The 27,500-nt window shown below is 34.6% G+C and overlaps 1 protein-coding gene across 9 annotated transcripts in view; it reads right to left on the bottom strand.

Moving 5' to 3' along the window:
- Positions 1-27,500, bottom strand: part of LOC125681968 (uncharacterized) — a 46,813-nt gene that overhangs the window by 8,921 nt on the left and 10,392 nt on the right. For 5 of the 9 annotated variants that reach the window (XM_048922270.2, XM_056154547.1, XM_056154549.1 and 2 more), the window contains 10 exons: positions 24,811-24,837; positions 24,221-24,508; positions 13,492-13,800; positions 12,515-12,781; positions 10,437-10,772; positions 9,490-9,546; positions 5,728-6,066; positions 4,960-5,265; positions 2,637-2,906; positions 2,444-2,536 (listed from right to left, as the gene is read on the bottom strand). In XM_048922270.2, coding sequence (XP_048778227.2) covers positions 2,444-2,536; positions 2,637-2,906; positions 4,960-5,265; positions 5,728-6,066; positions 9,490-9,546; positions 10,437-10,772; positions 12,515-12,781; positions 13,492-13,800; positions 24,221-24,508; positions 24,811-24,837 — 2,292 coding nt within the window. The remainder of the gene's footprint in view (positions 1-2,443; positions 2,537-2,636; positions 2,907-4,959; positions 5,266-5,727; positions 6,067-9,489; positions 9,547-10,436; positions 10,773-12,514; positions 12,782-13,491; positions 13,801-24,220; positions 24,509-24,810; positions 24,838-27,500) is intronic. The other 4 variants (XM_056154546.1, XM_056154550.1, XM_056154545.1 and 1 more) reach the window with 1 other exon arrangement.

The following is a 27,500-nucleotide window of genomic DNA, read 5'->3' as shown; positions in this document are numbered from 1 at the left end:
GCAATCCATATCTAATCTCTGACCAACTTTCTAAGACTAAATTTTAGTCCTCAACAGGATCCCACTTTTTCTAAAACCACCCAAAGATAACCATCTTTCAATTCTAATCCTCTAAACCTTTCATATGACAATTTTTGAAAAATATGACATTTTCTTAAAAATATATGTGGTATATTATGTGCCATCACATCCTGGGATGACCATTTCCAATTTCCGTTATTCAAGGCCTTTCTGACAATTTTTACAACAACTATTTGGCAAAAAGACTTTTAACAGCCATTCTTAGTAAGGATTTAAACATTTGTATAGGGCATAAAAACAAGCACTTATACCCTATTTTTATATTGGTTCTTTTATATTGGTTGTCTTGTATCATCATTGTAAGGACACAACAAAAATGGGCTTACTTCAAAATTGTGTGTCAGGTCTGATTCGTTAAACATATTGACTTTAGGTAAAGTAATCAAAAGGAAGTTAAAACTGTTCAGTAGTTAACATACACATTTATGACCATTTGGTAAGGACTACCTGCTCGCTCTAAATATCCATTTAGTTTCAATTTAGTATCAATAGCATTAAAGATGATGCTATCTAAATGTTTTACATATAAACACTTAATTGAAATTGGAATGGTAGTTATCAAAATAAAGTTAAAAATTTCAATTATTAACACATATAATCAATGACCATTTTGGTCTCACCCTGATACCAAAACCCATTCCCTGGGATCATGAAATTTACCATTTTGGTAAAGGGCTACCTGCTCATACTAAATATCTATTTATTTATAATTCAATATCAATAACATTAAAGATGTTTTTTTTTTAAAAAAAATTATACAAAAAAATACTATACACCAAGTTTAGCCTTGCCCTGGAGTCAGAACCTCTACCGCAGGGATCATGAAATTGACAATTTTGGTACAGGCCTTCCTGCTCTACATCACTATGCATTTAGTTTTTCTTACACATGTGTGATTGTATAGAAGAATTTTGAAAATTTGTCAATTTTTGTCCTGCTCCTAGGGCCCCGGGATGCAGGAGTCCTGAAATTTATAATTTATGTTCCCTTTGTCACAAAGATGCTTCATACCAAATTTGAAAAGAATTGGAATGATAGTTATCAAAAAGAAGTTAAACATGTCTATTGTTCACACATTTAATAACTGACCATTTTGGCTCCACCCTGATACCAAAATCCCTACCCCTAGGATCATCAAATTTACAATTTTGGTAAAGGATGGCCTGTTCTTTCTAAATATCAATTTAGTTTCAATCAAGTATCGATAGCACTAAAGAAGATGTTATTTTTAAAGTGTTTTACACGTAAACACTATGTACCAAGTTTGGCCTTGCCCTGGGGTCAAAACCCCTACCCCGGGGATCATGAAATTTACAATTTTGGTAGAAGCCTTTCTGCTCTATATCAAGACGCATTTAGTTTTTCTTACACATGCAGTTGTAGAGAAGAAGATTTTTGAAAATTGGTCAAATTTGGGCAATTTTTGCCCCGCCCTTAATGTCCCAGGGGTACAGGAGTCCTGAAGTTTACAATTTATGTTCCCCTTGTCCCAAAGAAGCTTCATACCAAGTTTGAAAAGAATTGGAATAGTAGTTATCAAGAAGTTAAAAATTTTCAATTGTTAACACATTTAATCACTTACCATTTTGACACCATTCTGATACATGTACCACAACCTTTACCCCGGGGGTCATGAAATTTACAATTTTAATAAAGGGCTACCTGCTCATTCTAAATATCCATTTACTTTCAATTTAGTATCAATAAAATTTAAGAAGATTTTAATTAAATGTTTTTCACATGAATATTATATACAAAGTTTTGTCTTGCCCTGTAGTAAGAACGTCAACCCCGGGGATCATGATCACACATGTGATATGTACAGACTGTACACAAAATTGCACACTTTTTCAACAGATTTGCGATTGAAAATTTATCACATGTATGCATGAAATTTACAATTTTGGTAAAGGCCTTCCTGCTCTACATCATTAAGCATTTAGTTTTTCTTATACAGGTGCAGTTGTAGAGAAGATTTTTGAAAATTGGTCAATTTTTGGCCCATCCCAAAGGCCCCAGGGGTGCAAGAGTCCTGAAATTTACAATTTATGTCCCCCTTGTCCCAAAGACACTTCAAACAAAATTTGAAAAGAATTGGAATGGTAGTTATTACGAAGAAGCTAAACATGTTCAATTGTAAACGCATGACAGACACAGATCAATATCAATAGGTCATCTGAGTTTACTCAGGAGACCTAATAAACTCAATGACCCAAAAATTCATAATTTACTGGTCCCAGACCATTAGGCCATCAATCATTTTGACCGTTGTCTAGGCTTAGATTAAATTTCATTTCCATCACTGTTGAGGTTACCATTTTATAGCAATAGCAGATAAGTCCTCACACTTGAGCATACTCACATTTTTCCTCTTTCTTCACTATTTTGTACTGGCATTCGAAGAGAGTACTTCCATTTTCTACTTTAATATTCTCAGGATGCTTACGCTTTGTCCCTGTGAATCAAATATAAATTATATCACTTGGTCATCATTTGCTTAAATCTCCTATCAATACTTATAAAATGAGTAGAATCTACTACATAACATAATTTACCTGAAGAAAGTTCTGTCTCTTCTTGCAAATCAACTAATTCATGAAGACCTCTGTATTCTAAAACATCTTTCAGCGCTAGAATATAAACATCATTCAACATCACGGAGATCAGGAAATTGTAAGCCCTTTCCTTGCGACTTTTTCCTAACCCAGAACTAAGTTCTTTCCCTGGGTCAATGTCACAGCGCTTTAACGTGTCTTCCATGATGGATGATTCTATTTCATCAATTACTTCTTGAAATTTGCATAATAGTCCTCTACGAACTTTCTCTAAAAAATTAAATTAGAAAAATAAGACATTTATAAGTATTCCAATATTTCCTTCACATTCAGCTATCGAAGTAAATATATCTACAAGAGCTTTGCTAAGTGGGGAATCCCCTCAAAGCAAGGGATAGTGTAAAGATAGCATCCCATAAGTGTCAATACTAGAATAAAATAAATACATATAAGAAAATCTATTTTACAATGGAATTAAAACTTCCCCTTCCAGTTACATACAATTTTATGATTCTATTTGAAATTCAAAGGGACTTGAGATATTCACCCAATGTTTAATTCCTTAATTTTGATATCATGAATACAAAATGTACATGCTTAAAAAATGACAAAGTTAAGTTACATCATTTTCATGTAAATTTTTCAAAGAATGTCCGATCACTTCCAAAAAGACACATGTACATCTTCAATGCTTCCATAACAGCTTTACAAGGTCTGAAGGACGTCAAATAAATGCTGTAAGAGGAGTTGATTACACAAAATTGGTACTGTCTATTCAAGATATGCTTAAAAAATGACTAAGTTCAACTACATGTAAATTTTTCGAAAAATGTCTGATCACTTTCAAAAAGACACATGCACATCTTCAATGTATCCATAACAACTGTATAAAGTTTGAGGAATGACAAGTTAGAGGTGTGAGAGGATTTGATTACACAAAGTAAGTACCCTATTACAGGGACGCCCACTAACCCTCCCGCCCGCCTTTCACCATTCTATAAGCCATTTGCAGGTTGTGCAACCCATCCAAAACACATACAAAACAACATCTTTACACTAGGTGCATATACCATTCCTGCAAGTTTGACAAATACTGAATGAGAAACCTAAAACAATAATATAGAGCAAAGTCGTTATACATCGGGTTATTACTGCAAATTTGACAAAATCTGGATAAAAGATATATTATTTCTCACTTAAATTTTGAGTGTATACATTGTGTTATCGAGATCTTGTTCTAAAGGAAAATAAAATGAAATTTTAATTCATCTCACTTGTATTCTAAATCTCCAAATTTACCTCCCATGAACTGTTGTAAAATTCATAAGTCACATACTGTATAGTGGGTTTATTCCGCGGGTCTAAAATTTGGCAATTTTCTGGCTGAAAGGTATACTAATAATTTTAGCGGAAAATATTTTGGAGGACAAGGAAGAGTTTTCTCTCTTTAAAATACTGAAGCTGCAATTGAGTGCATATTTAGCGATGGAAATTTTGGCGGAAAGCTATCTAACTGCTAAAATAAGCCAAAATTATAATCCCGCGGAAAAAACCCGCTATACGGTAGATAAGGAACATATATTTCTAGAAGTTATTGTAAGCAATAAAATGTCTGGCTGAAAATATGAGCAAGAATTTCTCTGTTTATCTCAGTTTTCAATAAAAAAAAAAACCAACCAAAAACTTGACCCGACAATGGTTTTGTTACTCATTTTAATTTTACTAACAGTCCATGTCAATCCTGACGCAAATCAATTGTTAATTTCTGATTATCTTCCCTTAATATTTGAAGAACAAATTTATTCCCCTCACCAATGGATATGTTGTACCAAGCGTGTTTGAAAGTAGCAAAATGGTTCTTGAGAATAGAAAAGTTATCAGACACCAGAAGACACTTGACCCGACAATGGTTTTGTTACTCATTTTAATTTTACTAACAGTCCATGTCAATCCTGACGCAAATCAATTGTTAATTTCTGATTATCTTCCCTTAATATTTGAAGAACAAATTTATTCCCCTCACCAATGGATATGTTGTACCAAGCGTGTTTGAAAGTAGCAAAATGGTTCTTGAGAATAGAAAAGTTATCAGACACCAGAAGACAATAGAGACATGAACTTGATCAGATAAGCTCACATGTTCAGGCGAGTTAAAAATGTAGATATCAAAACGCAACCATTAAGGACTCAAATTGCAAAATTATTCAACCACAGGAGATATCATACAGTACATCACATGATCAAAGCTGTCACAACTACCCTGATCCCTATGTTGTTGAGGGAGTAAAAATAGGACATATGTATATAGGATCTCCGAACCCACCTGCTTCTTCATGCATGTCTGGTTTTGGTTGAATTTGTGATGCAATTTCACTCTTTCCTAATCCCTTCAAAGCTTCAATAAACTTATCAATGGCATCTTCTCTTTCATTATTCATCAATGTCTTCAGTAGGATGTTTACTTTTCCCCTCCTTGTTGTTTGTTTCAATACATTTTTCTCCTCATCTTCCTTTAAAATTCCTTTGACTTTTAACCTATGAACCATGCTAGAGGGTTCCAGCTCTTCTTCAAGAAGGTTCCAGTTCTCTCTTACTTTCATTTTTCCAATACTTTGCTTATCCTTGACAGCTGTCAAATAGAAAATCAACCATGTCAAATTGATATACAGTAAAACATACTTAAAACAAACACAATATGAATTCACACTTATCCCCATGTGAGGAAAGTAACTAAACTTTATTGAATATAAATAACAAAGCTTGGTTATAATGAACTGTTTTCGCTAGCCCAGGAGGTTTGCTATAGCTGTGTTTTACGATGCTCCAATGCAACATAATACATGTACATGCAAATTATCGGTCACCTGAGAATTAGTTAAAAGTATCACTTGCCCCAAGGGTTATGGAATCTATAATAATTTGAATATATTTAAATATATCGAGGGAGCATTGTTTTTGATTGGCACAAAGTGGATTTTATATAATTTGTGATTCCTACAAAGCTCAGTGGTGTTTTTTTTTTGTATCACCAGATTCTGAGTCAGCTAAGCTCATGTGCAATAAAAAAAATAATAGAATTACAGTTCACTACCTTCATTTTCCTTTTCATTTACAAAGACAGTCACTGAGATGTTTCCTTTAATCATTTCCTCTTTGATTCCTCCAGCTATCAGCAGCCTTTCTACCATTTGCTTCAGACATTTTCCTTTCTCATCCAAAAACTGGACACAGGCATCATCAGTCAAAGGAATCAAATGAAGAACAACAGATCCTTTTTGAACTTTCCTAATTTCCAAATGAGACAATTCAGCCACCAGTACCCTTAGGTCATGGTCATTTTCTATTTGGTCTACAACCTGCTGTAAGGCTCTTTCATCTCCCGTGAATGGAATTGATACCATCATATCCAAATCTGGTCTTGATTCAAGGTCTGTAAAAAAAAATTCTGAATTACAAATATAAAAATTCATTTACTTAGTGTCAGATAAAATGTGTGTTGCTGATTTAAAAAAAGAGTGATAAAGTTTAGGAATAAGCATGAGAAATGTGATCGTATGTAAAAATAATTCTTATTCCTTTCAAAAGAGGAGCAGGAATTCATTCTGTATTACTAGATCATCCCTTTATCACTTTTGCACACTACATGTATTACAATATTCAAATTAGCAGTTGTATTTTTCAACAGCCATGGAGTGGTTGCTCATTTTTATATTAATGGAGATGAACATGATAATGTGACAAAGGATTTAAAATCATTTTGATCATGTATCAAGGAATTCTGAAAATCATCAAAATATAGCTTTCTTCAGTAAGGTGATATTTGAAAATGATTAACAATATTTTTAACCCTTGGAGCTGCCATATTAGTAAAATCATTACCTCCCTGCTGGGTTTTCTCTTAGCAACAACTAGAGGGCAGCACTGATGCTGACATCAGTAGGATACGCTGCATTTTGGCACATTGCACAACATCCATGCTTAGAAACCCAGTTAAAATGGCATCACCAGAAAGTGAATTAAATAATGAAATAGATGTAGTGGGATATCAGATTGAACCACAGTTTAGAGGAAGAAATCAATTCTCAGAATTATGTGTGGTGGTCAGATGCATTCGATCACTGGTGGCCAGATAGCTCAATTAGTAGAGCACCTGATTGAGATTCTAGGGCCCCAAGTTCGAATCCCGGTCAATCTGGTCTGTTGCATTTTCTCCCTTCCTGTTAAGGAGCAGTCACACCTAACAGATAGCAGAAATGGACGTCACACATGTAAAAATAATTGTGACATAATGCTGTCTGTTGGTATCCGTTAATGAAAGTCGTTCCTGCTGCTGCTCAGGACTCCTGTGATAGGTGTATGAAGCGTATAAAACGCACAAGAACCGCAATATTATTGGACACATACTGGGCAATCAACGGTCAATTAATGGACATTACCGTCTGATTAACAGACAAGTACCGGGTTAAACAAACATGGGACACACGAGAAACTGATATAACATTCTTTCAACATTAGACGAACGGACTTGTAATGGACTGACAAAATGGATATAATTGAAAGTGGATATATCTTTTCAGATATGCCTCTAAAAGGAAGGTCTACAAATGTTGGGAAGGGTAAAAGGCTATAAGACCCCCATCTTCTCCCTTTCACAATGCTGGGGAAGAGCAGACCATCCAAGATTCATAGGTAGAATCCTGTCTGAATCTGGAGAGATTCCCGAAGGCATTACCGTCTGAATAATGGACAATTACTGGGTTAAATGAAAGTGGGATGCATGAGAAACTGATATAACATTCTTTCAATGTTAGACAAATGGACTTCTATTGGTCCTGTTCCATTTGACAACTGTTATTCTTCAGTTTATAATAATAATAAAGCCTTTATTTATCCAGGATTACATAGCGATAATGCTAGTTTTCAATATGGTCCTGCATATAACATACATACAAACAGAAATTAGTACAATAAACACAGATTAAAAGAAGCAGAATACATATAAACTTAAGAAATAATTATGAATGTAAGATAAATAGGAACAAAATGTCATGTTTCATGTCCATAAAAATGCGGTTGGAGTCCATTACATCTTCGGCTGACCTGCTGCATGTCCGGTAGTAGTTTGGTCGTGACTCGTGTCCATTAAACATCAAACGGATGTGAACTGGACAAGTACAGGAAAAGAAACATATAACAACGCATAGCTACCATACACAAAGTGGACTCCATAGTCTGGTTGTATCCATTTCAAATTTTGAACATGAACAAAACTTTCCACCTGGCAGATACACCGGCCTTTGTCGGATATTGAACGTGTTAGCCGAAAGAAAAACGGACAAGAAACACAAAAGAACGGAGACAAACTGGTTGACAATTTTGTTATCCATTGGCCGTCTGTTAGCTTTATAGGGTAAGGTGTGACTGCTGCTTTACATTTACCACCTGTGGAAATGCAGGTGAAAGTCCAGCCTGGGGCAAAAGAATCTGGGTTTTGCAAACATGTGATACTTTTTCAACCACAAATCTGTACAATGCCTTTAAAGAGGTGCGATTTTGAGTGAAAAATCTGGACACAAGTTTGCAAAATGTGGTAAAAACTACGTACAGAATATCAATCATAAAATGGGTTTATATGTCTATAAAAGTATAATGCTGAGAAATATTTTCACAAATTCCATAATTTGATTGTTGTTGAGACATTAAAATATGTCATGATTTATCATACATACATAGCATTTGTGATTAGCAATGATTAGAGAAAATTCAGGTGATCACATTTGGTGACATAATCAACTTATAATTAAAATGATCATACATTTTTCTTCAATTAATCCACCATAACACTTAAAAAACAAGATTTTAAAAAACATTTCAATAGTCATAAAAGATGCTTTCTCTGAAATTTACCCATTTCTCCTCATAAATACGATGTCTAAACAGCCTAAAGTGACAAATCATCATAAAGACTGTGATCATTTTCTTTACCTTTAATTCATTTGAAATAAAGTCAAACCTAAAGTGAAGACAATCATGGCTTGGTTTCTTCTTAAACACACCTGTTTGACATATTTCTGACCACAGTGCAGAGCACTTTTGTCTGAGATCTGCCAGGCATATCCAAGTCCAGCAGTAGGAAATTGATAAGTTATGCAATCAAAACAATTGACTTTAATTGGGAGTGAATTAACTGTCAGACTAAATTTACAGGAGTGGACCTGAAAATCTGTACAATTTTTCATTTTGCGTAAATTCCAATGTATAGGCGTGACAGCATGAATGAGGTTGAAAAAGCGTGAAATTTTGAGTCCAGTCTGTACATATCACATGACTGTATGGTTGTGTGTTTGTGAGGACTAAGACAATTTAAAGAGGAAGGAATGTGATGGTCAGACTGATTCAACCACCAGTGGCCAGATAGCTCAGTTGGTAGAGCACACACTCAGTTGGTAGAGTACCTGACTAGAGAATCAGGGAGCCCGGGTTCCGGACTAGTTTGTTGCATTTTCTCCCTTCCTGTTACATTTGGTGCCATAGACCAGCCCCTGGAACTGACAGGTGAAAATGAGTGTCAGGGGATAAAGATTGATGTCTTCAAAGTGAAATGGGTTCAATTGCTGGCGGCCAGATAACTCAATTGGTAGAGCACCTGACTAGAGATTCAGGGGCCCAGGTTCAAATCCCAGTCTGGTCTGTTGTATTTTCTCCCTTTTTTGTTACAGATGCTTCTTAATGAGCAATTGACTTTAATAAGAGAGGAATTTTTATTGATTAGTGTGCTTGCGGACATTGTATAATTCTACCAACATTCAAGGGGTATCTTTGTTGTCATGAATTCACTTCCTTTAAACTTTACCTTCAGGAATCTGCATTCCTCCAACTGGTACAATCTGCAGGTCTGGGGGGTCATCATCTTTAAAATAAGGTTTTAAGAAAGCTTAATTAATCATCCAAGGAAAATGTCATTTTACTAAAACCAATAATGCTTACAAGTGTGACTATGGTTTTCTGGATCTAGATAAAAGTAAACATCATTCTGGATTCTACTCAAAACACTGATGGAAACAAGAGGTACTGTGAGCAATGCTCACTAAGAATACCCCCCCCCCCCTTACCCCAATCTCCCAAAGGGTATTGGTAATAGGTATAAACTATCTCTTTTCTGAGTGTAAAAAACAAATGGCATGACAAACCTTGGGTATTCTCGTTTGTAGGGAGAAATGGATTATCTAGGAACACAGCATCTCCATGCGATGAAAAAAGACGTTAAAGAATTTAAATGGAAACAATATTGCTACTTCGATGTCCAGTGCACGTGACCTTTGACCCCAAAATCAATAGGGAACATCTTCATCCCATGGGTAGTCCATATGTATGATATAGTGACTGTAGGTGGAAAGGATAACGCTTTAGAGCCCGGAAACCATATTGTTACTTCAATGTCCATTGTGCTTGACCTTTAACCTTTTGACCCTAAAATCGATAGGGAACATCTTCATCCCATGGGTAGTCCATATGTATGATATGGTGACTGTAGGTGAAAGGATAACGCTTTAGAGCCCGGAAACCATATTGCTACTTCGATGTCCAGTGCGCTTGACCTTTGAACCCCAAAATCGATAGGGAACATCTTCATCCCATGGGTAGTCCATATATATGATATGGTGACGGTAGGCGGAAAGGATAATGCTTTAGAGCCCGGAAACCATTGCGTCTACAGACGGACGGACGAACGGACAGACGGACAACTCGATTCTAGTATACCCCCCCACAACTTGTTGCGGGGAGTATAATAAATCTTACTTTGGTTTCTGGGTTCTGTATTGGACATCTGCCCGCTTCTAAAATCATCAAAATTGTCTAGAATATGTTTCAATTTCCTTTCCTTCAATGCAAACAAGAAACTTTCCAGTGTCCTTTCAGAACCATCAGCTAAGAGTCTGTTATAAATAATCTCAGATTGACGTCGTCTTTTCCCCATGCCTTCTACAGCTTCCACAGCATCATGGTCATCTACGGAAAATGCCTCCTCTTCCAAGAGAACATTGGATACAGGCATTGGTTCTAATTCTTCCAATAGAAAATCCTTCAGATTTCTAATCCTTTCAAAGGAGATGGATTGCTCTAGTCTTTCTCTTCCTTAAATATTGAAATATTAGTCATAAAGGTATTATTTTAAAACTAACATGTATATAATTGTCACAATAAGCAAAGTTCTAATACTTAACAAGAGATGTTTGTAAAACATATATGCCCCCAATGGTGCAAAATTGAAAAGGGTTATACACATGCATCATTTAATTGATAGTAGTATCACCAATTCAAAATATTGAGCAGACAATTATCTTCCTGTCAGAAGTGGATTGACCATGTGACCTAAAAATCAATAGGGGTCATCTACTCCTTATGCTGCACCAGTGTACCAAGTTTGGTGTCAATCAAGCAAATAATTCTTAAAATATAGGAGACAATATATTACTATGTCTAGTTTAACCCTTGACTTTTGACCATGTGATTTCAAAATCAATAGGGATCATCTTCTCCTGAAGATAAATCAGTGTACCAAGTTTGATGTCTGTCAAGCAAAGGGTTCTCAAGATATTGAGCGAACAGTGTCTTCCTATGTCCTGAGTAGATTGACCCTTGACCTTCGGACCTGAAAAACAATAGGGGTCCTCTTCTACTCATAACCAAAGCACAATGCCCCTTTTCTTTGAAGGGAGAGGGGGGGGGGGGTAATAAAACAAGAGTACTGCATTCTACCTCTCCTAAACATTTATAATGATGTGAGGCTGTTTTTTCAAATACAACAAAGGGCTTCTATAATGAATGTGCAGGTCCCATGGATGCTGTAATATGTCTATGAGAAAAGCAGAATTTGAATTTTTTAATTTAACACTAAAATGTAAAACTATGAGGAGTTAGCTGTTAGCTGAAATCCGTAGATCTACCTACACTTTGTTGTGTTAATATCAATACTTATTATCTGAAAATGTGCTGTACTGTTTTGATAGTAATCATTCTTAATTATTCTGAACTTTTTTAATTTGCACCTGTGTGTTTCTGTAATGAGTTAAAAAAAGTGCAGGTACATCAAACAATGGTGATGATTACGGAACTGGTGAAATGTGTTATTTGTAAACAGATGACGAATAACAGACCCATATTTCAGACATTGAAATAAACATTTCCTTTCATTAAAAATTCGTATTGGATTTAATTTCATTGTTTTTTCCTAGACACAAAAATAACAAAATTTAATCTGACATGAAACTAAATACGTTCACAGTCAAAACAGATAATGTTCAACAATGTGTAATTTTTTTCAAAAATTGAAAAAAAACCATCAAAATTCCTGCCACATGCACAACTGTAAAATAAGATGGTCCTCACTTGAAAACTATGGGAGAAGATAGCCAGACAAATTATGTACCCTCCATATAACATTTATTTTCAAATAAAGGGGTAAAACTCTTGCAACTGAGGTTAAAATGGATCAAAATTGCAACATGATCTAGAGTGACCCACACAGAAGCTACATAGCAAGTTTCAGAATGATTCATGACGTCAGTGACATACCTTCCCCTCAAAATGCATCAAATGACCAAATTTTATGGTCCTAAGCCTCATAGTACTCAAGATATGATCTGGACATGATTTGACTATATGTATACCCATAAAATTTCAGAAAGAGGCCAGTGACTTATTTTTGGGTGACAACACCCCCCCCCCTTTCACAGATATATCAGCTGACCTGGTTTGATAGTCCTAGTCCTCAGTGAGTGAAAGATATGACCTGGACATTAAAAAATTAACAAGCAGACGGACAAGCCAATACCACATCACCTCCCTTCTGATACTACTAACAAAAGGCAATTTACCTTCCTGTTTTCTATTTTGCAATCTTTGTGCCATCTGATACAGAAAACCATTGTGAATCCATTCAAGAAATCGAAGAAGAGAATCACAGCCAAGTTTCTCTTTTCGAAGACCTGTTTTGACGAAATGATTCTCCTTTGGCAATTCGTTGAAATGCTGCCTGAAGTTTTGCATTTTCTCAGAGTAAAATGCAATTTTTCTTCTTTCAACTTTTTCAAATTCGAACAAAAGGTTTCTGTAGTTGAACCTTACACAACGAATGGACTCACCTGTAAAAACAAAATATTTCATTGGATATATTCAAATTATTTGGTTTCCACTGGGAAGAAAGACAAGAGGCCCATGGGCCACATCACTCACTTGAGTCACCTTGGCCCTGCCATTGTTCAGCTTTTGTGGTTTTTTAAAGATTTTTTTTTTTATCAATCTTTATTCCCATGATAAAATTTGACCCATATTGTGGCCTCAACCTAGCCCCAAAGGATTACATACAACATAACTGAAAATGGATTTACATAGTACAGATATGCCTCAGCACCAATATGACTAACATGATCTTGTTGTTCTGGATAACACCGAGGTCACAAGGTCATTAATCATGGTGTGATATGAAAACCTTGCCATAAGAAACCTATAAACAAAATACGAAAGCTCTAAAATAGTTCAGGAGATATTAAATAGGTTAAATTGATTAAATGTAGGTCAAATTTCCAGGTGAGCTAAATACGTATCGAGGCAATGAAAACTTTGAATTCAGCATTTATATTGAACAGTATCGATATTTCAGTGAATCGTTTCAGCCTTAGTCAGGGTATGCCTAATAGTAAATACTTTTGTAAGATCTTGATTCCGTTATTGGATGGATAACATTTCATTTTGATGCAAGGACTACAACATTAAGTTCCCTGTATTTCATCTATATGAACTTAAAATAATCACTGCAAAGTGTACAGTGAGTAGAACGAAGCAGTATACTCACTTGGTGCACTAACAAGATGTCTGCATACATTGTCTTTGATGTACTGGAGAGCTTTGTCACAATGGGTGACTTCTAATGTATGGTAGAAAGCTCGTATTTTATCTTGCTGTGATCTAATTTTCTCAATCAGTTTCTTTGCTTTCAGTTTCCTCGTAGTTTCTTTTTCAATTTCATCATGATCAGCAACACTCAGAATACAGAGACTAAGCAGTATATTAGAAACTCGACTTGACTCCATTTCTTCGATAATAATATCTTCATGATACTCCAATTTTTCTGCTGTTAAATCGACTTCTGGTTGATACTCTTCTGTAACAGCAAACAAAATCATACACACAGAAGTATCAATAACAATCCTATGTCAAGAGTGGATTGACCATGTGACCTAAAAATCAATAGGGGTCATCAACTCCTGAAGATGTACCAGTGTACCAAGTTTGATGTCTGTCAAGCAAAGGGTTCTCAAGATATTGAACAGACAGTAAATTGCTATGTCCAGTTTGACCCTTGACCATGTGACCTCAAAATCAATAGGGGTCATTTTCTTCTAAAGATATACCAGTGTACCAAGTTTGATGTCTGTCAAGCAAAGGATTCTAAAGATATTGAATGTACAGTATATTCCTATGTCCAGTTTGACCCTTGACCTTTGACCATGTGACCTCAAAATCAATAGGGGTCATCTACTCCTTTAAAAGATGTACCAGTGTACCAAGTTTGATGTCTGTCAAGCAAAGGGTTCTCAAGATATTGAGCGGACAGTATATTCCTATGTCCAGAGTAGATTGACCCTTGACCTTTAATCTTTTGACCTGAAAAACAATAGGGGTCCTCTTCTTTTTATAACCAACCCACATATGAAATATCATTACGATCAAGTGAATGGTTCTCAAGATATTGAGCGGACAACATGTGGTCTACCGACTGACCGACAGGTGCAAACCAATATGCCCCTCTTCTTTGAAGGGGGGCATAAAAAGTATCACTACTTCCACGGGCTATGAAATCTAGAAAAAATTTTCCTGTTCTGAATATCTAAACTAAATTCTAATGTTCAGCAACAGTATAAAACAAGATGTGTTCTTAAAACTTCACTGCCCTCAAAAGTGCATACACTGATGAAAGGCTTTAAAGAATAGGTGTATTACTGTGGATTTACAGTAAGTGTGAACGAGACATATCGGCAAGTACATGATGTGCTTCAGATAGTTCATTTGGAAAGTCCCCGAGTGATTTTAAAGAGCGCTTTTGATAGGTCGGTTAAATTATAGGTAGGCGGTCCCAAGTATTTGGCATTATATTATCTCGTGCCTAACAAGTGCAAGTTTCGCTATTTGATTTCAGTGTAAGTTGCACCGTACGTAGCGTGAGATTCAATATCGGTTTTGATTTGACAACGGAGATTTGAAATTACGTTAATAAAATGTCTTGTAAAGTTTATCTTATATATACTAGATATCTACATGTATAAAAGTGATGGGATATCTTATAAATAAAAAAAATATATTAAGATGTCTTATAAAAGATACAAGATATCTCGTAAACTTTAGAAGATGTAACTTTTATCAGATACCTTATAAATTTTATCTTTTAAACAGGAATAACCGTGTTATACTTATAATCCATCGCAGTATCAATAGGTATGGGAGGGGGAATACAGGGTGAAAAAGGCGAGCTCCGATATGTAAAGAGAATTCAAATAGTGCTGAATATTGAAAAGAAAAAAAAATGACGGGATCGATAATGCTACGGGAAAAGGCAGGATCTGCAGTTGCCTCTATATTGAAAGGTTACTCCCTTAAATTCCTGTAGATACTTGTCAGTTTTAAGTGATCAGAAATTTCAGTACATGTTTCTATAGGCGATTTTGTCCGTTTAAGAACAATGCTTTTGTTTTGTTGTCTCTTTCACATTCGCAGTTTCCATATCGTTATTTTAAAATGAATCTCTCAGAGGATATTTTCGAAATCTTGCAAAGCATTGGAAAAGATCGATGTCGGAAAAATTTCTAAATTCAAATAGTTAGGGGGAAGAGGGGGTAAAAACTCGTTAGTTTCTGTCATCCGACATCGATTGCACATTAGTGGGGAAAAAAGACAACTGACTTTAAAACCACATAATAATACATTTTAATAAATGTTTAATAGTTTCAATGTACACTTTCATTTGTTTTACTTGTTAATCGATTAGTTTCAACATACTTCATATTTAGTTTTGTATTGGTTGGTTGGGGGGGGGGGGTGTCTTGGTGAGAACTATGCGAACTCAGTTTTCTCTAACATTGAACATTTGATCTCGCCCCTAAAATAATTTGTCAGATTAAGTAATAAGATCAATAGATATTCTACTTCGAGAAAACATTTATTTTCAACACATGGCATGCTTTGATGTCTTTTACTGTTATATATACCCACATTTTCGTAAGAAATTCGGAAGTAACCATCGCTAGATACTGTTAATTGAATGAACAAAGGCAAGTTCTGTGAATTCTAGCAAAAACTAAATTCCCCAAACCATCCCTCTCCTGTTCATGTAACACATTATTAAAGAAATTCAGCATTTCGTTTGCATTAGACGCGCTTTCTATAACGTCATAATAAACCACAGCAAAGGTTGATTGTTAATGTTGCGATACTGGCATACCTTTGAACCTATATCACTGGTCCACCCCTAACTGTATGTCCATAGGAGTTTGAAATTTTATCTATATATATATATATATATATATATATATATACATATATATATATATATATATATATATATATATAAAGTCTCTTTTTCGGAAGTAAAATACAGAAAAACTCTAAACATTTTGTTGAAATATTTCGACCGTGTTACCGATCTCCTTCACGAAAACACGACTGAAAAAGACCGGTAACACGGTCGAAATATTTGAACAAAGTGTTTAGAGTTTTCTCTCTCTCTCTCTCTCTCTCTCTCTATATATATATATATATAACTGACTCGGCCTAAATTGCAATAAAATCAGTAGCAAAGAAGTTTTCAACACTTCGTTCGTGTTCAGACCACAGGGGCTCGTCACAAATTGGCCCTCTCTATTCTATATTTACATTTATTTGTAAATATAGAATAGACGATGTCAAATTTTAAAAAGACAGGTATTTCATGACGAGTCCCTGTGTTCAGACGAAATATGCTTCTCTTGGATTTTCTTTGCAGTTTCTTGAAAGTAATTTCGTGACGAGTCCCTGTGTTCAGACGAAATATGCTTCTCTTGGACTTTCTTTGCAGTTTCTTGAAAGTAATTTCCCTAAAAATTTCTCGCAGCTCTACAGGGGTACAAATATTTCTTCTTAATAAATTTTGTCTGATTTCTCTATTAATATACACTTGATTTCTTTTTAATTTCATACTCGATAAACAAAAGTACATCCGGTGTGAGCTTCGTTGGCGACATTTTCGGTGCAAGAGTTCCCATGATTGACAATTTTATAACGTGGCCTTTACGACGCCTAATTTCTTACTGATTTTACCATAAAATAAACCCTCGGCATGTAATTTTAAAATCAACGTCATTGTTTTAGTTGGTATTGGTTTTCCCTTTTCGCAGTCTCTTCCATCGTGCTAAAAGATTATGTACCCTTACCAAAATGTAAAGTTTGCTGCAAATTTGCCGCAAGTTTGCGGCAAACAAATCAGTGTGCCAGGGCTGTTTGCCAGAAGTGTGCAGCTAATGCTGCTAGCGGCATACAGTGTGCCACTAGCAGCACACAGTGTGCCACTAGTGGCACAGTGTGCCAGAAGTGCACCACAACTTTTCCTAAACGATACAGTGTGCCAGAAGTGCACCACAACTTTTTCTTTGGTATTCAGAATCAAAACTGTGTGCCAGAAGTGCACCACAACTTTTTCTTTGGTATTCAGAATCGTGTGCCAGAAGTTCACAACCTTTTTCTTAAAATTTTAGAACTGAAACAGCAAGGGCACCAAAGTTCACGACTTTTCTTGAATATTTAGAATAAAAGAGCCATTTCAATATATCCATCACAACATTTTCTATAATAGAACATATATGCAACATTTCTCGCACCCCTTCCATCCATCTTCTTGTCTTAATGGGAATTAGCGGTCATTTTGTCACCAAATATTGAATTCAATGAAAGTTGCCCTATAATAGTTATTACATATTAAAGTAATAATTACACTTGTATTTAATTATTTCAAACACCTTTTAACCTCTTGAAAATGATTATGTGATTTTGGTAATTGAATATCATTGTCTTGCAAGACAGTATAATTATTCTCTAGTTACCTTTTCATGCTGTCAGCAAAATGTAAATGCTGTTTTGTTTTTATTTGAGAAATGATTTGATTTGGGTGCAGTGAATACTTCTTCCGTATATATTTCTTTACATTAAAAGCGGTTATCTAACGTAGTTTTATTAGGGTTAATTCTCTTGTTTTTGTACATAATAAAAAATAAATGTTTTTATTAGTCATCAATATGTATTTCAATATCATTGAGAGATTTTGAGGAAAAAAAGAAAAAAGAAAATGGTTGTCATCACTTTCACAGCTAATGCCCCTTTAAAATAAGATGTAAGTGCACAGGTATCTGAATTTTAATCTAATGAGAAAAAAAAAGTGAAGAAAAAATATCTATATCTAAATAAATGGAGAGAGAGAGAGAGAGAGAGAGAGAGAGAGGTTTCTTTTCTTTTCTTTATTTACATGTATATCTGTTGATTACAATTCAGATACTGGGTTTGTAAGTTGAAATTAATCAAATGAGAGTGGTAAAAATTCACCTTTATATCGTGTAATTTACATATCAGGATTTTATCCAGGTACGTTATTCTGGTTTGTGGAATGCTAATTGATACTAAGTTAAAATAATCTAAGCTGTATACCAAAGTAGGTCTTCATGGGGCTTTACGGCTCTATGCGTCGCAAATAGAGATCGGGTTCAATGCGTCGGGTGTGGGATTCACTCAATATTATATGCTGAGCGCGAAAGTTGATATCAACAGACGCCATGATGTGATACCGGCCCGGTAAACATCTTGAACATGAATCGAGAACAGGAGTTGATGCAGATATTCTGAGGAGAATCTTCCAATCATTGAGTAAGTGATTTACTGTGTATTTTATAGTTATAAACTCTCTAATATATTGTTCAAAACAAAACTGACCATCGCTCATTGTATGTATATTGTTGCGTCAAATCTTGCAAGTCAGTGTTACGTTTATAAATTTACATGCTTCATTCAATTCTTTGAAATTATGTGGAATTTATTTTTTTAAAATTTCCTTTGTATGAGATTAGACTCCTTCTAGTTGCATTATCGTAGCCATCGCGGATTTTTTTTCTCTTATACATTTGGACAGTACCATATAGGCACTTAAAAAAAATGGAGAGAGAGGGGAAAAGGCCGAAAAACAAACAAATAATTAGGCCTATTTCCGTAATAATTATGCTATTTTTTGTTTACTTTCTACTCGTGTTATATTTGCAAGACTGAATAGTTTATTCAGTAAATGGTGTTTTTTAATGAATGGTTGATTTTTTTTTTTTTTATTCAAATGCTTATGATTTGAACCCAGATGTCCAGTTAGAAAAGTTAAACTGCATTATGATCAGGGATGTGACCTCCAGAATCTCAATTTTGTCACTTACATCAATGCATATACGTTATTAAAATGGATTGAAGATCTTGTCTTGGCAATAAAGTTAATTTGTACGTAAAGTCTGGTCAGCATGATATTAACAGTTGTACATCAAATATTGCATTTATTAGCCCAATGGGCTATAACGCGACATTGATTATTTCTCGGCTTTGAAAATCGGTGGCCCCAGGTGTTGGGCGACGGTAATTACATGTACACACCCCTGAATGATTCCTCCTATGTTAGACGCCTTGCAAACTTGTATATAGGACAGCCAATGGTATCTCGTTATTATTTACATTTTATATCTTTTTCAGAATATATTTCATGATAGTCGTGAAGATACAGAAGTTGTGATGGTGTGTTGATAGGCTGTCTTCAACTTGCCATATCTGAGAGTTCCAACATGCAGGCCTGGATTAATGTGTATAAATCACTAATGAAGTTACTTAGTGTTATTTAGTTTTAAAAAAAGAATGACATTTCAATTTATACACACTTGCCAAGTGAATCGGATGAGACTGCTACATGTATTTGTGAGTAAAGGCACTCTGTCTTAACCGAAAAACTATTTACAGTTTATCACAACAAATGGATGGGACAGTAGAGTTGTTGCGGACAATATGTGATTGTGATGACCAAGTACTGAACATGTGGAAGATTAGAAGAAGGTCCAGAATTCAATCATGTTTTTGATTCTAAGGCGCAGACAGCATGGAGATAGTCCTATTATTCTCCCGTTCATCTATGATGGAAAAACTTGTGTAAATGTTTACAGTGTTCTCCCTAATAATTAAGCGCCCACAAGTCTGTATTAATTTATCAGAATGTAAAGTCCTTCACAGTACTGACTTTAAAATTCATGTAGATTGTCTCCAGATTTTTCTGAGGAAAAGTGCATAGTTTACATGTGTGAATTTTGAATATACCGGGTATTTCATTCTTGTCTGCAAATGTTGCCGAAACCTGTTATTGATGCACAATGCACATAGTCATGTTATGCAAATGATAGACCTCCTTTTTAATTACATGTCCTTAAGATCATGTCAACTCCTTTGTCTTAATTGTATATACAATTCTAGCATTTATAGCATCATTTGTATAGCACTTGCTAGTTTAATAAGGATTTTATTTTTTTAAAAACTTTCATTTGACATGATTGATCTAAAACGGCCAAAATTCACAAATCTATTTAAATCACAACCTGACCTTAGGCCAGAAAAGTGCCACAGTGGGTTGATATTTTTCTCTTGGATCTTGAAAGAAATTCTTTATGCAGCAGTTTCCAAATAAAATGTACTCTCATGGCCAGGGTGGGACTTCACTGAGAACTTTTTAACATTGCACAATGCAATATTTGTGGATTAGAAGCTGTTGCAGTTTCTTTAAGTTTACTCTCACATCTTGTTATAATTATATTTTATATTTTTGGTTGGGTTGCACAATGTGCAAACAGTTTATAAAATGGTGAATGACTGGTGGGCAAGCGACAATAGTGTCCCTGTAATAGTACCTACTTTGTGTAATCAACTCCTTTCACACCTCTCACTTGATGTTCCTCAAACTTTGTACAGTTGTTAGGGATACATTGAAGATGTGTGTGTACCTTTTTGAAAGTGATCAGACATTTTTTGAAAAATTTACATGTAGTTAAACTTCGTCATTTTATAAGCATTTCTTTAATCGACAGTACCTATTTTGTGTAATCAACTCCTCGTATACCTCTAATTTGACATTCCTCAAACTGTGTACAGTTGTTATGAATACATTGAAGATGTGCATATGTGTTTTTGAAAGTGATCAGACATTTTTAAAAAAAAATGTACATGTAGTTGAACTTAAGTCATTTTAAAGCATTTCTTGAATAGATGGTAACTATTTTGTGTAATTAAATCCTCATGCACCTCTAACTTGACATTCCTTAAACTTTGTACAGTTGTTATGAACACATTGAAGATGTGCATGCGTCTTTTTGAAAATGATTAGACTTTTTTTTTTTAAATTATGTGTAGTTGAACTTTGTCATTTTTTAAAGCATTTCCTGAATAGATGGTACCTATTTTTTGTAATCAACTCCTCTTACAGCATTTATTTGACATTCTTCAGACCTTGAACAGCTGTTATGGAAACATTGGAAATGTGCATGTGTCTTTTCGGAAGTGATCAGGCATTCTTTGAAAAATTTACATGTGCATGGTGAAGTTGAACTTAGTCATTTTTTAAGCATGGTACTTTATGTAACCAACTCAGCTTTTACTTAACATTTTCCAGACCCTGTACATTATAGATGTTATAAAAACATTGAAGATACATGTTAACATTTTAAAAATGCTTCTCTCATTTTTTTTTTTTTTGTTGTTGTTGAAAAATTCTACCTTTAATTTGTCATTTTTCCAGTATGTTTCTACTGTTGTTCCTATGATAGATAACATATTTTACAAGAACCTGGTCATTTCTGTTTTTGAATCTCTCTTTTTTTTAAATTAGTATTTTTGAATATATGTTAATTACTTGATGTGTCATTGTTCTTGAAATTATATTAATTGAATTATTATTGTGTTTTTGTTTTGTAATATGACAGTTTATATAGGATCCCTTAATTTCGAGCAGACAGTGTCAGAAGTGTGCCGCAAATTTGCTGCAAACTGTGTGCCAGAAGTGTGCAGCAAGAGTGTGCCGCAAACTGTGTGCCAGAGGAAAAATTTGCATATGAAAAGTATACTTGCGGCAAATATGCCGCACACTGTGCCAGAAGTGTGCAGCAAGTGTGTGCCGCAACTGTGCCACAAACTGTGTGCCAGAGGAAAATTTGCATACGAAAAGTATACTTGCGGCAAATATGCCGCAACTAGTTGCGGCAAACTTGCCGCAAATGCGCTGCAAATTTGCAGCAACTGTGTGCCAGAGGGCTTATATTTTGGTAAGGGTTAATGACACACTAGTGTAAAGATACGTGTGACCATCTAAAATTATTTTTATTCCCGCCCCTTTAAATATTGGTCCAATTGCAGTGATTGTTCTTTCCTTGATGCGTCATCATTGACAGATTTGTTTTGAAACCAACTATCCGAGACCTCGAATGAACTTGAGAAGCTGAGTCGTTCACACTTACTGTAAATTCACAGTAACATTAAAACATCTGCAAGTATGCATTTAGATTTTATACAGTATCAGCAAACTTACACATTATAAATACTATATATTAAGTTTGGCACCCCACCCTGGGGTCAGAACCCTACTCTGGGGATCATCAAATTTACAATTTTGGTAAAAGACTACCTGCTCTATCCATTTTGTTTCAATTTAGTATTAATAGCACTAAAGAAGATGTTATTTAAGTGTTTTACAAATAAACACTATATACCAAGTTTGATTGTGTTCAATTGTTAACGCACGACAACCAATACGCAAGTTCCGAGTTACCCAAAAGTTATTTCCCTTTGTCGAACTCTTTCGCATTTTATGACGTATGGTGGGTACACAATGTATACATTATATCGTAGACTGGCATTGTACATAACGATTACGTACGATTAATGTAATAAAAGCGCAACTTTTGTTTATATCAATCACTGGTATGCATATTCTGGCCATATCAAGTATAATTTGTTTGAATAAGATCATCAAATTGGCTATTGAATCATTATTCGTTTCCTCTTCTACATGAGTGACGCTTTTATCAAAAAAAGATGGCAATTAACAATATTTGTTTGAGCCATTTTGTTATCCAATACTCATAAACTCACTAAAGTTGCCTTTTCCCTGACATAGGATGGTCTCAGAAACTCTGGATATCATCTTTTAAGGTAGGTCCCTAGTCCTGGACCTACTTGTGATTTCTCAAAAATTTGAGTTTAAATACTTAGATTGTTCATTTGAGGGTATGATAAAAACAAAAAAATGGGGGGTTGTCAGTATAATGAGTAAATTATGGTATATTTATTACATGTACCCCCATTTGTCAAACGGCAATATCAGAATTCATTGAAGAAGTCCTAGAATATGTCCATAAAATTTTGTTTGAGGTATGATGCTGCAATTTTTTTCCTCAAATATGAAATAAATATGTCTAACTAAATAATTAAAAGTGAAATTTTAACATAGTTTCATGTTTTTTAATAATGGTGGTACAAAATTGAACTCAATACAGGCCCTCGGCAGTCAAAAATACGGCACTGCAACACTACTAATATGAATATTTTAAAAATTTGACTTGTGATTTTTCATTCAAACTCACATATTATGTTCATATATGAATGCTTGTTAAAATACATTTAAAAAATCTGCCCTTTCTCAGCAGCATATTTTCACAGCATCTCAATTTATATTTACATTTTTTGGCCAAAAATAGCCATTTTGAAGATGATTTTCACATAATAGAAGATAACAAATATATAACAAGATAACAAATATATAACAAGTGCATGATTGCATATCATGAATTTTTTTTTAATTTACAGATAATTTTAACATGTAATACCCCTGTATATCAATTAAACAAATATGTACCTCTGGTTTTATGTGTGAATTAGATGACAAAAAATGGAAAAAAGATTGGAGCCATAGTCTACTTAAATATAAGTGATGGAGTGTTATTGTATTCATTTTTAAATTACTAAATTAAAAAACATCCAGGTAAATGTAAAAACAGTATAAATCCACCCAATAATAATAACACGTGAACCAATACCGGAGTTAGATCCGGACATGACGTCACGCTACTAGACCCCTACTTTAAGAAATAATACAACGATAGTAATTAGCAAATGTACCCACTGTCATCATATTTTACGTCATAATTTACGGAAGAGTTCGACAAAGGGAAATAACTCTTGGGGAACTCGGAACTTCCGTATTGCAATAGGTCACCTGAGTTTACTAAAAATATTGAAAAGTTGAAACTGAGGATTTCTCCACTTCTGAAATTGGTGAGTGAAAACTTTTATGAAGGGATCATTCCAAACAGATTTCATTATTTTTTTCCCTTCAAAATTACACTTTCAAAATTAGCATCTGAAATAATATATGAGACATAGTGCTTAAAATGAACTTGCATCTACAAATGTATGCAACAATCATATTTGTCACCATTACTTACCAATTATGCTCCGACTCTCCACAGTCTGGCAGAACCTGGTATAAAAGCAATCGCATGCTTTTAGTTTTTCCAGGAACTCCTTGCATGGCTCATTTCCTTTGTGGATCAGTTGCTTCAACAGCTTCTCCTTGTTGGAACAACCTCCACCCTCTCTCATTTCTACTCTCTCATCATCAGTGAGCTGCTGTCTTCCACAAACAATGCACAGGTAACCAATCAGCTGTTCTTCTTCATGAAGATGGTCTCTCAGAAATATGTACGCCCTCTGCACTGATTCACATGGGCTAACTACATGTAAAATTAGATTTTCTTCAATAAAGTAACAATATCTAATCAATATATTGTTATTTTTGTATCATATCTGCTTGCTCTGTCAGATAGCTCTCAATTAACATGTTTTACAATCTGAACTTTCCATTTTGTACAGAAATTCATCAAATTTACAAATTCTTGTTTTCATCAACTTACTCTTATTCAGAGCAAATAAACCAAGGAAGTGATCAGCTTACCCTTAATCAGTGCAAATAAACCAAGAAAGTGATCAGTTACCCTTAATCAGTGAAGATAATCTAAAGAAGTAATCAACTTACCCTCAATCAATGAACTGATTCCAGAATCTGAAATATATTTGTATGAGTTTTTTTTATATTTCTAAATGACTACATGTAGTACAGAGAAGGTCTGAACTAATATCTGTAATTTTTATTTAACATTAACCTTGGTAACATGACCTTTGTTCAGGGTCATAACATACTAGCATTGACTACACTGCGTTCAATATTGTAGCAGCTACATAGTGCTAGGAACTTGAATGAACAGACCAATGTAGTGATAACAAACGTTAATTCATATAGTGTGATCAATAGAAAAAGATATCTAGCCTACCAGCTGGGCTAGCCCCTATGATATCTAGCCTACCAGCTGGGCTAGCCCCTATGATTTTGAACACAATCCAGATCATACATGTGGGTAACCTTTGTGACAAGTATGAGCTAAATATCTAAGAAGAAAGTGCTTATGAAGAGGTAATGCATTTTCAGTTTATGTGTCACCTAAAACTCATGACCCCAGGTTTATGAGTTCCAAGATTTTGATAGAGGCCTTCATGCTCATTTTTGGTAAAGATTTCTATCTTACATTTATCCAGAGCTCCAGATAAGGTGCATAAGAGTGTAAATACTCATTATTTTTTACCAAATACGCATTTAAGTTGAAAATCAGGCGTACAATTATGCATTAGCAAATGTAAATACGCTTCGCAATCCTAAAGTAATGCATACGTATGATAGAATAATATGAGTACGAATTATCTATTCATAAGAATTCAGGTTAGCTCAGCGCTTATTTTACATGAAATATCTCTATGAAAAACGTTTAGATGAGAAAGACAATTTTGAAAGATGGCTTAGAGATAACTCAAAACAACTGTATTATGTACAAGCCTAATACTGTTATACTTCTTTCTTAAAGAGGTAGAGTGTGGTCGAAAGCACAGGGGAAAAAACTTGTATTATCAATCGTAGACAATTGATTGCTGCTACAAACATGGCACAGAAAATGTCATCTGACAAACGATACTTTTTCCGTTAAACTTTAACTGAAAGTTTTTTACTGAAACGCCGCTCCTGCAGCATTGTATCACTAACTATTTAAAAGCATTTGCGAGAATGGGAGTCACGCATTTATTTACCGACTTACGTCACGCATGCACTCATTTTACACAGGTGGAGGAAAACCAATTCTTGGTTAACGGTACAAGGTGAGGGTAATCCGGCCGTAACTTGCAGTGAAAACTAAGTGCAAATAATATATATGGGCAGAATTAGGTTCATCTAAATTTTAAAAAGTGCTATAGAAAGACAGAAAATCTTTTGACTTTAAAACTGATATTTTTTGGTCAAAAATGCTTTTGGTTTCTCAGTTATAACAGTTTAATTTACAGTATGACAAATAGTTTTGTTTGTTTGTTTGGTGTTTATGAAATTTATTCAATACTGTACAATAAAAACTTGTATATTTACGGGTGAAAATCCTTTGTAGTTATTTTTATCATAAACTCTTCATTCTTCATTATCATTGGGATTTTGAAATTTATCATGAGGTATTACATTTTAATATGTCAGACACTCGGTCACATAATAATATCTGATTATATTTAGATTAAGTGATCGAATTCTGTATTAGTGGCAAATATAATCAGTAAATTAACAAAATACTCTTTTGACTTTATTTGGTAAGCGAAATACTCATTGATTTGAAAATCAGGGGGTAAATACTCGTTGTGGTAAAAAATTATCTGGAGCTCTGTTATCTATGTATCAAGTTTGATTCCTAGATAATCATGACTAGAGAAAAGTTCCAAAAATGAAAGAAAAAGTGAGCAAGCTGAGACTGCACATACCCCACACTCCAACATTGCTTGACAATGCCTAACATAAAGAATAGTAATGCTATGCATTACTGATGGGCATTCAGACAAAAATCATAATAATAAAAAATAAATTATTGTCTTTATGTAAAAAGACAAGAGGCCCACAGGCCTTATCGGTCACCTGAATACTAGTGAAAAAGTATCACTACTTCCATGGGCTATGAAATCTAGAAAAAAATTCCTCTTCTGAATATCTAAGCTAAATTCTAATGTTCAGCAACAGTATAAAACAAGATGTGTTTTTAAAACTTCACTGCCCTCAAAAGTACATACACTGATGAAAGGCTTAAAATAATAGGTGTATTAACATTAAAACATCAAAATATATGACTAATTTGGACTCATCCTAAAGTCATAACCCTGGGTTATGGAATTCACCATTTTTTGTACATCCTTTTCTGCTATTTCTAAGTATGCACTTAGATTTTATACAGTATCAGCAAACTTACACATAAATACTATATATACTAAGTTTGGCCCCACCCTGGGGTCAAAACCCTTACTCTGGGGAAAATCAAATTTACAATTTTGGTAAAAGACTACCTGCTCTATCCATTTAGTTTAAAGAAAATGTTATTTAAGTGTTTTACACATAAACACTATATAACAAGTTTGACCCCGCCCTGGGGTCAGAAACCCTACCCCCGGGGATCATGAAATTTACAATTTTGGTAGAGGCCTTCCTGCTCTACATTACTATGCATTTAGTTTTTCTTATATGTGTGTGGTTCTTGAGAAGATTTCTGAAAATTTGTCATTTTTGGGCAGTTTTTGCACCGCCCCTAAGGCCCCAGGGGTGCAGGAATCCTGAAATTTACAATTTATGTTCCCCTTCTTCCAAAGATACTT

The sequence above is a fragment of the Ostrea edulis genome, chromosome 2 (assembly GCF_947568905.1).
Source record: "Ostrea edulis chromosome 2, xbOstEdul1.1, whole genome shotgun sequence".
NCBI classification, from domain to species: domain Eukaryota; kingdom Metazoa; phylum Mollusca; class Bivalvia; order Ostreida; family Ostreidae; genus Ostrea; species Ostrea edulis.
This window is presented reverse-complemented; position numbering and strand designations above follow the sequence as displayed.